We start from the raw sequence: 14,318 nt of genomic DNA, 5'->3' as shown, positions 1-14,318 counted from the left end.
GTTCTGTTCATTTGAACTAGTGATTCAAATATCTCCCTTGTACCTTTTTTACATTTTTGACTATGTGCTGTAATTTGCTAAGGCACTAGAAGGACCTTTTTCTTGTCCACTTAATGCCTTAGTTCGTCCAGGCTTTTTAATGGGGGCAGCTGAACGATGAAGGATTGGAACCTGAAGTATCCGCGACAAGCTGACCCATGAAAACTTCCAGGGGTTGCTCGCTCGAATTCGATTTCAGGCCCTTAGATCAGTAGGCTGCCATCTTAATGGCGGCCATCCTGCCTTCCACTCTCAAATATTCACAAATGAGACCTTTTCCGGTTTAAAACTGCTAAGAGGCTTTCTTTTATGCGCAGGGACGTATATAAGGAATATGCAGGGCGCAGCTGCATTCCTTCTGAGAGTTTTTCCCGAGTAAAGCTAGGGATCTTAGGTAGTAAAAATCTTTTGTGAGAATTATTATTTCTTTTGTACATCTTCCGCTAAAAATTTCTGGATTCGCAATTGTCTACGCCAGTAATTCTCAACCACTGTGCCGCGAAATTTTTGAAGTGTGCCGCCGCTGCAAATACTCATGCATAAGCGACATCAGACGAGTAGTTCAATCGGTTCTACTAGAGAACCTAGCTATCGAGAGTAGCGACACACGAGTCATCGCCGCCATGTTCTGTCGACTGTCATCACGCGGTCTATGGGTTTACATTAAGAAATGACGATTCTTTTTAGTTTAATAAAGCATTTTATTCGTAAAAATGCTTTATTAAACTAAAAAAAATCGTCATTTCTTAATGTAAACCCATAGACCGCGTGATGACAGTCGACAGAACATGGCGGCGATGACTCGTGTATCGCTACTCTGATATCTAGGTACTTTAGGTTCTACCTTCCTAGGGCGAGTTTGGAAATTGTAACCAGTGTTACCAGTAACTGTCTGTAGTTACTAAGGCGTTTAGAAAATGTGACCTAAATAACCAACCGGTGACGTCATAACAGTGATTTAAAAAAAACCGTTATGACGTCACCTGTTGCCCTGCAGTATTTACTGAAGTAACCGTGTGTGCTGACAAATTTTTAAATTATTGAGTGTATTGTGACCAAAAAAAAAATTGAGATTCACTGGTCTAAGCCTTGTGCACAAAGAGAGACACACAATAGACAATAAAACTATCTGGGGCAGTTTACCTATGCAAATTTCTAAGCTACACCGATTTGGTTTTATCGCATAGTATCTATGCAAGAGGGGACGTCTTGCAAAATGAGAATTTAGGCCATCTTTTTTAATATCGCATAGCAAACACCCTCCATTTTGACTTAAAAAAATGTCCCCTCTATTCAAATACATGGTTCACTTGCAGAACAATTCGTCCTCCATTTATTTTCATAATTTTTCGTCCGGTAAGTTTAATCCTGACTCGGACCCCGATCCTCCAGAATTGAAAATAAGGCTTCTGTGGAGAATCCAGAATCGGCTTATTATAAACATTTTAAAGCCGATTCGGGTCCGAATCGGCTTTAAAATGTTTATAATAAAACAATTTTATGGCAAAAATTTTATTATAAAACACAAACAATTTTGATTGAAAAGAATTTTTAATACAAAAATATAAAGATTACATACAAAAAAAAAAAAAAAAGGAAAATTACAGGTCATATAAACAAATCACAATGATAATCCATTAAGATAATATCTTTATCAAAAACAATAATGATTTTACAAGCCAACAAGAAATCGCTCTGTTGATGAGTCCGGATCCTTCATATTCCTCATAAACAGTTTTGATTGTGGCACCTTCCCTAAACTTCATCTACGTTAAAGATGTGAGAAACGAGTTATGAAGCCGAAGCCAAATACAATTACGAGTACAAATCGTATATGCCATTAATGGAAAAGTTATTAAAAAAATATAAATGTACAAGCTTCTACACAACGAAATACACGCAGTGATATTAAAAACTTGAATTAAAACGAAGCATAACCCAAATATGCAAATGTGTGGCCAAAATAGGCTGACATATCTGTCAGAAGTTATTTGAGTTTTTTCAGAGCATCGGTCAGTAGTTGCATTTCGGCTGAAAATACAAAGAATATACAATGTTATATTTTGAATTTTGTATCTTTTTACACGTAAACTACTTATAATGTATAACTTTGATTTCATTTACACATGATCCATCAATGGTCGTCATAGATTGCCATACAGGCTAAGCCCGTTTCACACTGCACGAAAATCGCAGTGTGAATGAAGCTTTACTGAGATGCATCAGATTTCCATTAACAGATTGGACTGATAGGATGAGGAAACGTAACACAACAATGCGCATGCGATCTGCCAAAGTGGGTTAACTCCCAGGAGGATTTTCTATAGGAAACTTGTCCCTATTTACGTGTTAGACACGTAAAGAAAACCCGGAAGACTCCACGTACTGTACAACTCGTTGATGCGGCGCGAATCCGTATCCAACTACCAGTGTTCAATGGTTTATCCATTCGACCACAGGTGGGCAAGCGAACACTTGGCATTGAAATGTTACAAACGAAAAGCAAACAGCATACAGAGTATGGCTAATTGGGATAGAAGAATGGCACGGAGCCATCTTATACAGAAACAAGAAGACATGGAGAGAGGTTATAACAAAGGCATCAGGGACATAAGGGTGCTGAGCTCAAGGTTACTGATAATCACTCTCTCAGAAGCGTTTCTTTTAAAATTAGAAACAGAACTTACCTTGTATATCCCTAGCCAGAATTTCCATCTGTGATTTCGTATCGATGATTTCCACACTTTGAGTGTAAGGATTGTAACGAACCGTAAAAGGCCGTGGTATAGATAAAGCAAATTCTCTACAAATAAAAATACAAAATTTATTTTATTTCAAAAACGTTTACTAATTATTTAATTATATTTCCATCACACCTCATTTTTTGCTGAGCATCCTCAAAACTCTCTGCTAAAAAGTATACAGGTTGATATTCTGTAATTGGGTACTTCTGCACGCCAGTCGTGTAAGGATCAAAGGGTCTTATGTCTGGTTTATCACTTAAACAATACTGTAAATATTGTAAAGGTAAATATTTGAATTTTTGATAAAAATACAACAAAATATATAATTTTATACAATATTCTTAAACAATACAATATGTTCTTAAACACGGAGAGTAGAGAAATCTATACTTAAGTTATAGTCCAGAAAACGTTTTCCAAATTTTAAATTACATGTAGTGATAATAATTAATACCTGAAGTATCAGTCGTGGTTTTAGTTAGACAAACCGGGCTTTCAGGGCCTCGCGCTTCCATAATTTACGCTTGTCAATAACCAGAGTTGTAACTCTGTACTGTTCGATAAAAATATGGCAAGCGCGACACATAGGCAATCTGCTAGGGGAGATGCCTCCAGGGAGGACGTTCTACACGCAACGTAACGGCAGAAGCAACAGTTGTCAGATACGTAAAGTTTACTTTACGTATCTAACACCGTTTGATCAGGGCGAACCCACGGCCACTACCAGTGTTCAGTGGTTTTTATCCACTCGGCCACTAGTGTGCCCTATCCAGTACAAGCTCGGATAGTAGCCCTTATAGAGTATCATGTATTGGCATTATATTATATAAACTTATATAAAGATGGGCCTCATAATTTAACGCTTCTAGAATCGCGCATAATCTAAAATTGCTTTTGGACATCATGACGAAAAAAATGAGTACCACCCGAAAAGAAATTTTTAATCATATTTTAATCTGTGAAATCCATAGTGTAATTCGATTTCAGGTTGGTTACAGGTGAGATTCACACATTAAAAGTCAATTATCAGATGTAAACAGTAAATAAAACGAAAATATAAATCACAACTCTAGTTTTCACTTAACACATGAAAAAATATCAGCTTAAAGTACTCACTTCAAGTTCTCCATAAGAAGAAAGAAGTCCAGCACCAAACGCTCGAATCTGCCCATGCTGTTTGCATAACCCAAACTCCACAGTGAACCAATAACACTAAAAACAAAAGAGAAATGGTATTATTTTTATGTTCATATTTAATAAATTCAACTTTAATTTAAAAAATTACCGTGGCTAATTTTTCGATATATTCATCGGGTGCACCTAACGATGCTAATCCTATTTCTTGAGAGAATCTGGCAAAACCGGGATCTGCAAAGAGTGGTGCGTGGCCCAATAACTCGTGGCATATGTCTCTGCAATAACAGTATTGACAAACTCGGCTTCGATGTATACGAAAATGGAAAGAAAACGCGTGATTTATAATGGTATACTAACGGTTCGGGAGTGTACAGGGGTTTCGACGGATGCCTGATGTACTGGGTAGAGTGGAAAACTCTAAAGGCCAATCCTGCCAAAAAGTCTCGAGAACTCAGAAGACCAGCAACGGGACGTAATTGAAATCCTGTACAAGCTACAAAATGAGATAAATTCGTTATTTATCAAAGAACATATTCAAACAAATAAGAGTGGATCTATTGCAACGACGAGTTTCTCTATTTACAAGATCCATTTCCATGGATTTTTGCCATTTTTTAAGTTAACTATAAAATTTTGCATCAAATTTTTAAATTTATGTACGTAAACTCGTCAGAATTCAGTGGTGTTACCCATTTGGTCCACTGGTAAACGAAATTTTTATCGATTCGTTAGTTAAAATATTATCTACGAAATTAGACAGGGTGGCCCAAAAATTAATTAATCGAGAAATACTCTAATAACAGTTGGAAAACCGGTTTCGAACTGGTGCATATTTAAAGTTCTTTCAAACCAGTTTTAATTGTTTTTAACCGACTTTTGGACCGACGAATTTGCGAATTACCGCAAGATTCACCTTTCAAAAAGTTAGAAACGTCTTCTAATTGAGGAATATTATCTTCTCGATAGCCACAATTTTCGATCATCAAACGGAAAATATGATTATGTTCTCGACAGGCATGAGTCGGGTAAAGTTTCGTCACTTCTTTAAAAACAGTTCCCCTGCAAGAAAGAATTGTTGTTACGTAAAATAATATAAGATCATAAAATTATATATTAAATTTACCAAGTGCTGATTTCTTCGGGTGTATATTCTACTCTTGGAATGGGTTTCCCACTGAAAAATTAAGGTAAAGTTATTCAGTCATTCAAAAACACATTGCAACCCTAATAAGTTGATTAACCGTGTTTTTTTTTCAAGTAATTTTACAATTTGGACAGCCCACCGATAACCGGTTTGATAAAACCACAAAAAACTAGTAGTTAGTGGCGGCTTTGCTACGGCACTTGCAGGTTTCTGGGATGGACCTTATTCACGTGTCTAACACGTAAATAAGGGCCATTGAAATAGAAGTAGATCGCCTGTGTTGCATTAATTCAATCCACTTTGAAAAGCTTGCAAGTAACAAAAGTATTTGAATAAGGAACCAAACAGCAGTTAACCGGCTTTTTGGCAACACTGTAGACACGAAATGTCACTTACTGTCGATAAAAGTACGCGATATCAGCGAAATATTTCCTTCTGGCTCTGTAAGTTGCATCTTTAAATCCCTGAAAAAAAATTTACGTCCTTAGTTCGGTAAACTGTAACCATAAATGGAAGAGGTGATGAATTGGGTTTGGTTACTCACCGGATGATCCGCGTCGAGCTCGGAACCATATGACAAAATGTGATTAGCAAATTTATCTAAATCGGCTATTTTACCTGGAAACCATGGCACAGTATCTGAAAGAAACAGTTTGGATATTTTAAATGGATAAATACGGCGGCTCAAAACTAAATTTCAACACGTTACACAGTTTCACATATCATTAAATTACTTATAAACAACCCGGTCAATTGTCTTTTGGATCTTTGCCAGATATTTCACAATATTGGCAACATCTGTAATGTCCTTTGAGTAATTGTTTTTCTATACTCACCATTATTTTCCATTTGATCTCTAGCGATGACTTGCATGTACTGAGAACTCTGACGAAGGCAATCGAGAGCTTTCGTTATGTCTCCGGTATTTTCGCATTCTACAATGCATTCGTATTGGTCTGCCATTCTTTTCGAAGATCTCGATTCGATGTGATTCAAATTGACTTTATTTTCCTGCCAAACAAAAGTCGCGGTCAAATTAAACGCGACAGGAAATTCGAAACAGAAAAAATGAAGTACAGAAAACATTTTCATTCCTCATAGGTTTAGAATACGGACACGAGTTTTATACAATACGAATACATAGTTCAAAGTTGCCAACTTTTTGTCGTGAAAACTCCTATTAGTCGCTTCAACACTGCTAATCAATACGGACAGACTTTACTTTCCCCCTATTAAATTAAATTTCACCCTATTCTATTTCTCCCCAAATTTCCCAATCTTAGGACTAAAACACCTAAGTTGGCATCACTGAAATAGTGTTGTAAAATTAAATATTTGTATAATGTTGTATAATTTTCAATATAATTTCACGTAATTACAGTACCTTCATCTACGTCATAACTATATCCTGACATTAATTTCCTATCAATTCTATAATAATATATTTTTATCCTGTTATTATAACATACGAAATGTTTAGCTTATATAAAACTGTAATCAAAGAAAAAAAATCAAATTTTATTTTATTGACCATAAATTATTATTTTATTGTCTTGTAATTGCGTGAATGACGTTTAATTTCTGTACATCTCTACTCAATGTTTATTAATTTCCGTAAAAAATTAAATTTACTTGTTAAAATACAATACTTTTCCCGTTTATAAGTACAGTGTATTGTTTTATCGCTCATTCACCTCATTTGCATACAATAGCGTAACATATGTCTATGCAAATTACATGAATAGACGTCACACTTTCTGATTGGTTGAGATGGTAAACACTTTTTACCTAAATTTGACGTCATTTTTAGAATTTATTATTATAAAACGGAAGAGATGACGTCAAACTGATGTAAAAATTCCAAACGAACATTACAAAATACTTATTTCTGTATCCTGTTTTTGGTATTTGGTATATATATTTAACCAAACAAATAATGATCAAACTACTAAGGAGTGTGAGATGGAGTCCTCCTGACCCGTGAGAAATGCGAGGCCTTCCTTCCTCCCTCTAAAGTCATAAAAATAATAGATTTTACACCACAACAAAAGAAACTTTGTCTTACACCATGTTCCTATAGAGTGGTTTAACTAAAACAAGGACCCCATGAGCAAGGTACGCCAATCATATACATGGGCATCCGCAAAGGGAAACAAACGAGACACGTGCCCCTTACTGGTATCGAATAAATAGTACCACTAATTATAATCGTAAAAGTGATCACGATATGAAACCTTAAATCCTTCACCGTTTATCTTAAAAAACCCCAAATTAAATATTAAACATTTATTGGTATAATTATTTGTCTCCAAGCGTTGCCCCCATCAGGAAAATTTTCTGAGGATACTCATGCCCACATAGTTATAAATGGAAGAGACGACAAAGACTTGTATCACGAATCACCTTAAAGGCTATATTTTGAGGAGTCCCAAAATTTAGTTTGGTTTAATTCGTATTAGGCAACGCGACACATGGGCGATCTGCCGTGGGAAGATTCTTCCGGGAGGACTGTCTACGGGAAATTGGCTCTTATTTAAGTATTACTAATGTGAAGAAACAAGGAAAACTCCACGTGAACAGCCCGGTGGCCAGGCGCGAACCCACGACCAACTTCCAGAGTTGGGTGGTTTTATCCACAAGGCCACTGGTGGGACAAAAAACTTAATTTTTATATAAAAACAATTGTGGGCCCAAATAGAGAGGTCCACCGAGAACAAATAACCATACTGTTCTTTTTTAGCGGGATCTGTAAAATTACAAATCTCTGATGTGCCAATACCATCAAGTAAAAATGTACTTTCATTCCTTAATTTCTTTGCCTACTGAATTAATTTTAATTTTAGTATTAATTAAACAAGTATTTCAGTTGCAGAAAATTCAAAAATTTTAAATTTACACATATACAAACACAAGAAGTTGCTGACACAATTAAATACAAGATTGCTATTCGAAAATTTATCTATCATTTAATTATTGCATCATACTAAAAATTTACTTTAAATTTATATGAAAAAATAGAAAAATCCACAAAATCCTTTTTAAATATTAAATAAAATTCAGACAAGTAATGGCCAGTCTGTTGCCCTGGAGGACCCGGAATCGAATCCAAGGATCGAAAAATCCTCAGGAATTTGTCAGGGGGCTGGTATTTACCGAAAACGGTTTAAAAGGCCCTGTTAGAGTGGAGTGGAGTAAGAAAAGTTTAATGACTTAACGATTTAAAGACTGGCCGAGCGGTAAAGGTGGCAGCCTACCGCTCTGGGGGACCCGGGATCGAACCCGAACGGGTCGAATAATCCCCAGGAATTTTTTTCGGGGGGTGGTCCGTTCGGATATGTCGGGCCCCGTCCCTCACCACCCGGTCGCCCCATTGTGGGCCTGGCCGAACCCATAATGGGCCTACTAAAAGAGGCCCTCTTAGTGCCCACAGGGCGGAAAGAGAGCGGCCGGATGGCCGAGCGGTCAAGGTTAGCAGCCTGCCGCCCTGGGGGACACGGGATCGAATCCGGACGGGTCGAAAAATTCCTGGGAATTTTTCGGGGGGGTGGTCCTCATAAGGAAACTCTTTTCCCCTGCTCCGCCACCAGGCACTACAGGGTTCGAGAGACTATGCCTTAATCATGGGCCTTGGTCTCTTACCCGAAGGTAGTCACAGACTCTTTTACTTTTAGTTGGGGCACCAACGGCTTCTCCTGAGCTGTCATCCGCCCTCTTAGCCCCAACTCACTAACTTTGGCATAACTTTTATGTGTTTGTGCGGTTTACACCGCATAGATCTTGCTCTGTCATGTAGTGTTGCGGCATCCACCTTTGCCGCGACCGTTAGCTCGTACGGCCTAATAATAAAGATATTCCCAAGCATTAAATAGGGCACCCTTCCCTACAAGAAGGGAGTGCCCAGCCCAATGCGTCCATTGGGCTCATAGATCGAAAAGATCTGAGACTTTAACCATCAATTCCTTTAGTTTCAATAAGTTTCCTTCACTTGCTGCTAGCGTTCGAAGTACTTGTTCAGGCGGCTTGGACCAGTCGACTTGGTCAGCCCCTCGGCGGAAATCCTCTGTAAGAGGACAGTCAAGTACATAGTGTCTCGCGTCACCGCGAGGACACCCACAGGAGCAGCAACCATCTCCTTGTCCAAGAATGGACTTGAAATGGGGAAACCTCCCGTGTCCGGTCAGTATCTGCGTAAGCAACCTACAACAACTCACTGGGGTAAGGCCAACGTCAGGCACGAAGGCGTGGGTCGACCTACCCACCGTACTCTGAGTCCAGCTCTCTTGCCAACTCCTCATCGACCACTGCAGTAGAGTACCTTTTATGTATGTTGCCGAGGGTTCTACCGTCCTCGTTACAAATGGGCCCCTGGCCCCCGCCTTGGCCAGTTGGTCGGCACGTTCGTTGCCCGGGATCCCGATGTGGCCTCGGACCCACCGCAGGGCAACGTGTCGCTCGTGCCTCGCCCTCAGTACCCTACCTCTGATCTCTCGTACCAACTCATCTCTATGGTACCCGTCGCTTAATGCCTGAAGCGACGATTGGCTGTCAGAGTAAACCGTGACAGGCTCAGGACCCGGATGTAATAGGATCCACTGGGACGCCCCCGCCAGAGCCACCAGTTCTGCCTGAAACACGGAAGCCTCCTCATTCAATCTGACTGATTGAGAGTACACATGTACCCCACCAGAATAGACACAAAACGCAGCACCTACTAAGCCACCGTCTTTAGAGCCGTCGGTGTATATTTCAACACCGATGCCTGTCGGTTCACTGACATCCCAGTCTAGTCCGATCCTATGGGCCGGATGGACTTTCAAGACGTCTGCCAAACGTCTCGGTCTGGCTGGGCACATCTGATTACAATGCTTTGCCTCAATGCCCTCCACAGTTGTCCTGTAGAAGGCCGCCTCTTGGCTGACGACCAAGGGCAACGGGAGCAGCCCGGCCAAGACCAGGGCCGCCTCCGTAGACACAGTTCCGTACGCTCTTGTGATCCGCAATGCAGCGGGTCTCTGAATCGAAAGCAGCGTCCTGCTCTGACAGACGTTGGCAGATTCCGTCCGTCCGGATATGTCGATCCCCGTCCCTCACCACCCGGCCGCCCCATTGTGGGCCTGGCCGAACCCATAATGGGCTTGCTATAAGAGGCCCTCTTAGTGCCCACTGGGCGGAAAGAGTTACAAAAAAAAAAAAAAAAAAAAAAAAAAGGCGGAAAGAGTGAAAAAAAAGATTTAAAGACGACGCATTAATCAATTTAATCGTCTGTAATAAAATAAATAATTTATGCAGCTTTCGTGAAAGATCAACGATAACATCGGCACGATAAATGATAAATATTATCATTACTTTTACAAAAAAATTTTGATATTTATATTGCGGAAACGTATGATGCAACATTGACATTCAAACAGGTTTTTTTTTGTCTTTACTTTAAAGTCAATCGGAGCGATTATTCTCTCTTTAACTGCGACCTTGCTCCATTTATGCAAATGACTACACGAGCAGACACAATAGAAAGAAAGAAATAACCGAGAAATTAGCATTTCAAGTTCATACCTTGAAGACATTCAAGGCCTCAGCCAACGCACCGACCTCTTCCTTCAGTGAGAAGATGACGCAAATGCCATTTTTCTTGCGATCTTCGTCTTCCATCATGCGATGCTTTCCGGAATGAATTGAAAACTGCAAAAAACAATAAAGACGTTTGACACTGAAACGAAACACTCGGCGGCATAAGCAGGATCGTTTATATTTATAGAGAGGACGTGCCGCAACAATCTGTAAGTCATCCAATTTCATATAATTTAACGCGCGTATTGGGAGGAAATTAATTTGACATTACTTTCTACCTTGCAATAAATTTTATTGCGTAGAAATGAATTTAAGTTATTTTAAAGTAGAAGCAATAAAATCTCGTGAAGAAATTAGCATAATTAAACCGGAATCATTGCTAAACACGCGAGGAAAAAACCAAAAAAAAAAAAAAAAAAACAATGCGTTTTTAGATGTCAATACCAAGCCGTGACTAGCGGAAAACTTAGATCTTGCAAACGTTAATATCAATTTAATAAATCTGAACAAATATTTAATTTATTTCTACGGTTTTAAAAAGAGAAAGCTCTGTTAACCATGAATTCCACTTGATTTCATTAAGAGAATTAGCACGTTTTAAAGAGGAATCCAATGGCAATCCGATTGGAGTGGAGTGAATTGCGATCCGATTGGAGTGGAATTTTTATTAATTTATGCGCGAATTAGTGTAATTATCAGAACTTTACAGGTCCTACACTTTGCAAAAATTTTCGTTAATTTAAATTTATCAGGGGGTGTGAAAGAGCAATGCGCGTAACTGTTATCGGAAAGAGTGCGCTACGTCGTACAAGAAATAAAACTTTAAAGGTAATTTTACGGCTTTTACGAACAGCGCATAGTCTAATATAATCAAGAAAAAACATTTAAGCGGCAAGAATTTATTTGAATTTACTTACGCCATCTCCATCTTGCAATGCGGTACAGAACTGTTTCAGATCAGTAGCTTCCATTTCTCCTGGTCGAGTGCTCGAGTATTATTAATTTAATTGAAGTAAATTCCCCGTTTCTTATCTTTCAGAGCAATTTCCTTTCGTCCAATAAAAGTTAAGTGGCCAGACTCGTATCTGATGACACAAGGTCAAAGTATTGCCTCAGCTCAAGACCCGATTATTAACATGAACTTATTATCTTTGTTTTATTTAAATTCGTGTCCTGATATTTAAAAACTTCTAATTGAATATATTAAATTTTTATTACCAATAACACGGATAATTAATTTTACAAAGGGAGTAAAAAAAAAATTATTATATAACTGTGACTGTAAAATATTTCCAATAGATGGAAGCATAATAGAACTTTAACCGAAAATAATTTTTTTAAATTAAAATTTAGGCTGTTTTGTAATAAAATACTAAAAATTAAATACTTTTGTTAAGAATTAAAACATTAATTTTGAGTAAATAATCATTTTTTTTTTTAGCGATAAGACTCTGGAATTTATACACGTTAGACCCAAAATGGCGGATCTAATGTTAATCTAGTATAGACACATGAATATGCATCAATTGTATGATTATTGAAATTCGCGTGAGTTTGTACATTTGATAGATAACCTACATAAAAATTGTTTATTCATCATCCTGTTTTTACTAGATACACAGTTATCTACTCAACTAATCCCTTATCAAAGTCTTGGAACAGTATAAACAAATTACCGTGTTTCCATACTTCTTCCGGGTTATCACAGATTCATCTTCTCTGTCCTTGTAAAGTGATGTTTTCGCAAATTGTAAACTCTATTACAATGTATCTCTCTTAATTAAACGCGGTTTTTTTATTTATTTATAACGTGTAAAATTACTATTGTTTTATGTTTATAACATATTGCATCACTCCAAATTTTTCTAGTGTCGTATATCGCTAGTAAGGTTATCAATTTTCAGTTGTATGCATAGTTTCTATGTAAAAATATATAGTCTACAGAAAACATAATAGAATTTTCTCAAAGAATATTCTAACAGAATTTACGAATTGTTCTGTATGACTGACACAAAGTCGATAGAAGTTGGGGCAACGCTCTCAGAAATCATGAAGGGAATTTTATTTTGAAATTAAAAAGAAAAGAAAAAAAAAGGTTGTTTTCCATCAGTAGAGCATCTACTCTGAATACTGTTTGTTTATTAACAAAAGTGTATTATTTATTTACTAACAAATAGCGCACTTTGTATAACATTCTCCTATATAAATCACGTGTATTTCTCACATAAATCACATACAACACGTGTTTATTCAACCAAGGCATTCAAGATTCAGGCAAATATTTGGCCTTGATCCAAATTCACGTCCGGAACACTTAGATCCGAGTTCGTATTTAAATATTCAAAGTGTGGAGAGTTATAAAATACTTTTTAAAGTCACCCCATAGAAAAAATACAATACAACAACTGTTAATAGGAAGGTGTGTAAAATCAACACAGCTGTAACAAAGTAGAAGGGTGACAAATCGAATTTGGATATTGTAGCTCTGTTTTATGCGAATCTGTCCTTCAACTAGAGCTTTCGATTTAGAGGACCGGGTTTCAGGAGGGTTAAAATGACATATAAATCTATCTCCACCCTCATCACTAGATCGACCCGATACAACAGACTATGTGATCAAAGTTAACTCTAAATTTATATTTTGTCAAAAGTTTTTAAAAGTAACATTCTATATATACACAGAATTATATAAAGTCTCACGAACTTTGACATTTGAAAAATAGTTTTTTGAAAGCTATCAAAACAATATTATCAGTTTAAAAATGTTATTAAAAAAGATGACTCGATTAGTCATCACGAAGAATTCTATATATTAAAGCTATATGGCTCATCTGGACATATTTGATACGAGTTATGATAATGATATGGGCAGATTTAGGGGATGTGGAGGGTGCAGCTGCACCCCTTCTGAGGGTTTTTCCAGAGTAAAGCCAATAATAGAAATTTTGCAAGGCACATTGTTTCCTTTATGCATCTCCCTCAAAAGATGTCTGGATCCGCTATTAGAGGGGAAGAACAAGATTTGAACCGAAACCTTTCATGGTTAAGTTGAAATTGAGCCACTTATTAAATAAGAACACATTATTCATTTCTTCTTCTGGGAATAACCTAAGATACATAAAAATTCGTGGCATTCTCAGATATATAGACCTAAAGTAACGGCTCTAGAGAACGTTTGCTACGTTATGCGTCTAATTTTGTAGGCGGGACTAGTTAAAATAACTGAACTTTGCATAAACTAGCAAAATATCCCAACACCATACGTAATGGCGATTACTTATAATGTCTATTATATTTATACCAAGATGAAAAATACAATTATAAATTCTGTATTAACGGTTCACCTACACGGAACATTCTTGGCTAGTGCCAATAATACATACCTTTTATTTTAACTGAATTTCTATGGAACTGATGATATGATAGTTTTTTCACAAGCTATGGTACATTGGTATAAGCGAATTATAACACCGAAGAGAGAAATTTCGTGTGTAACAAATTATGGGGTGAAATTCTGTTAACATTACACCTATTATATAAAGATTACAATTATAAACTTTATTTGTTAAGTGTCATTATTGGAGAGGTTAATAGGAAGATTATGCAATACGAGTTGCCTCAGATCTGAGAGATTTACAAATCCATAAATCCACTTTTAAAACATTTCCAAATATGTGATTTCA

General features: G+C 37.3%; 1 protein-coding gene across 1 annotated transcript; it reads right to left on the bottom strand.

Annotated features, from left to right (window-relative positions):
- Positions 1-1,772: 1,772 nt before the first annotated feature.
- On the bottom strand, positions 1,773-11,711 carry Hn (phenylalanine-4-hydroxylase). Its single transcript, XM_067264809.1, has 13 exons — positions 11,553-11,711; positions 10,621-10,746; positions 5,901-6,075; positions 5,609-5,703; positions 5,461-5,528; positions 5,044-5,094; positions 4,834-4,979; positions 4,278-4,413; positions 4,069-4,195; positions 3,900-3,995; positions 2,916-3,049; positions 2,727-2,842; positions 1,773-2,070 (listed from the first exon to the last, which is right to left on the bottom strand). Exons 1-13 carry the CDS (start codon positions 11,604-11,606, stop codon positions 2,027-2,029), a joined length of 1,368 nt encoding a protein of 455 aa, XP_067120910.1. The 5' UTR covers positions 11,607-11,711; the 3' UTR covers positions 1,773-2,026.
- Positions 11,712-14,318: the final 2,607 nt, after the last annotated feature.

The sequence above is a fragment of the Centruroides vittatus genome, unplaced genomic scaffold (assembly GCF_030686945.1).
Source record: "Centruroides vittatus isolate TY-2023 unplaced genomic scaffold, ASM3068694v2 contig_193, whole genome shotgun sequence".
Taxonomy (NCBI): Eukaryota; Metazoa; Arthropoda; class Arachnida; order Scorpiones; family Buthidae; genus Centruroides; species Centruroides vittatus.
This window is presented reverse-complemented; position numbering and strand designations above follow the sequence as displayed.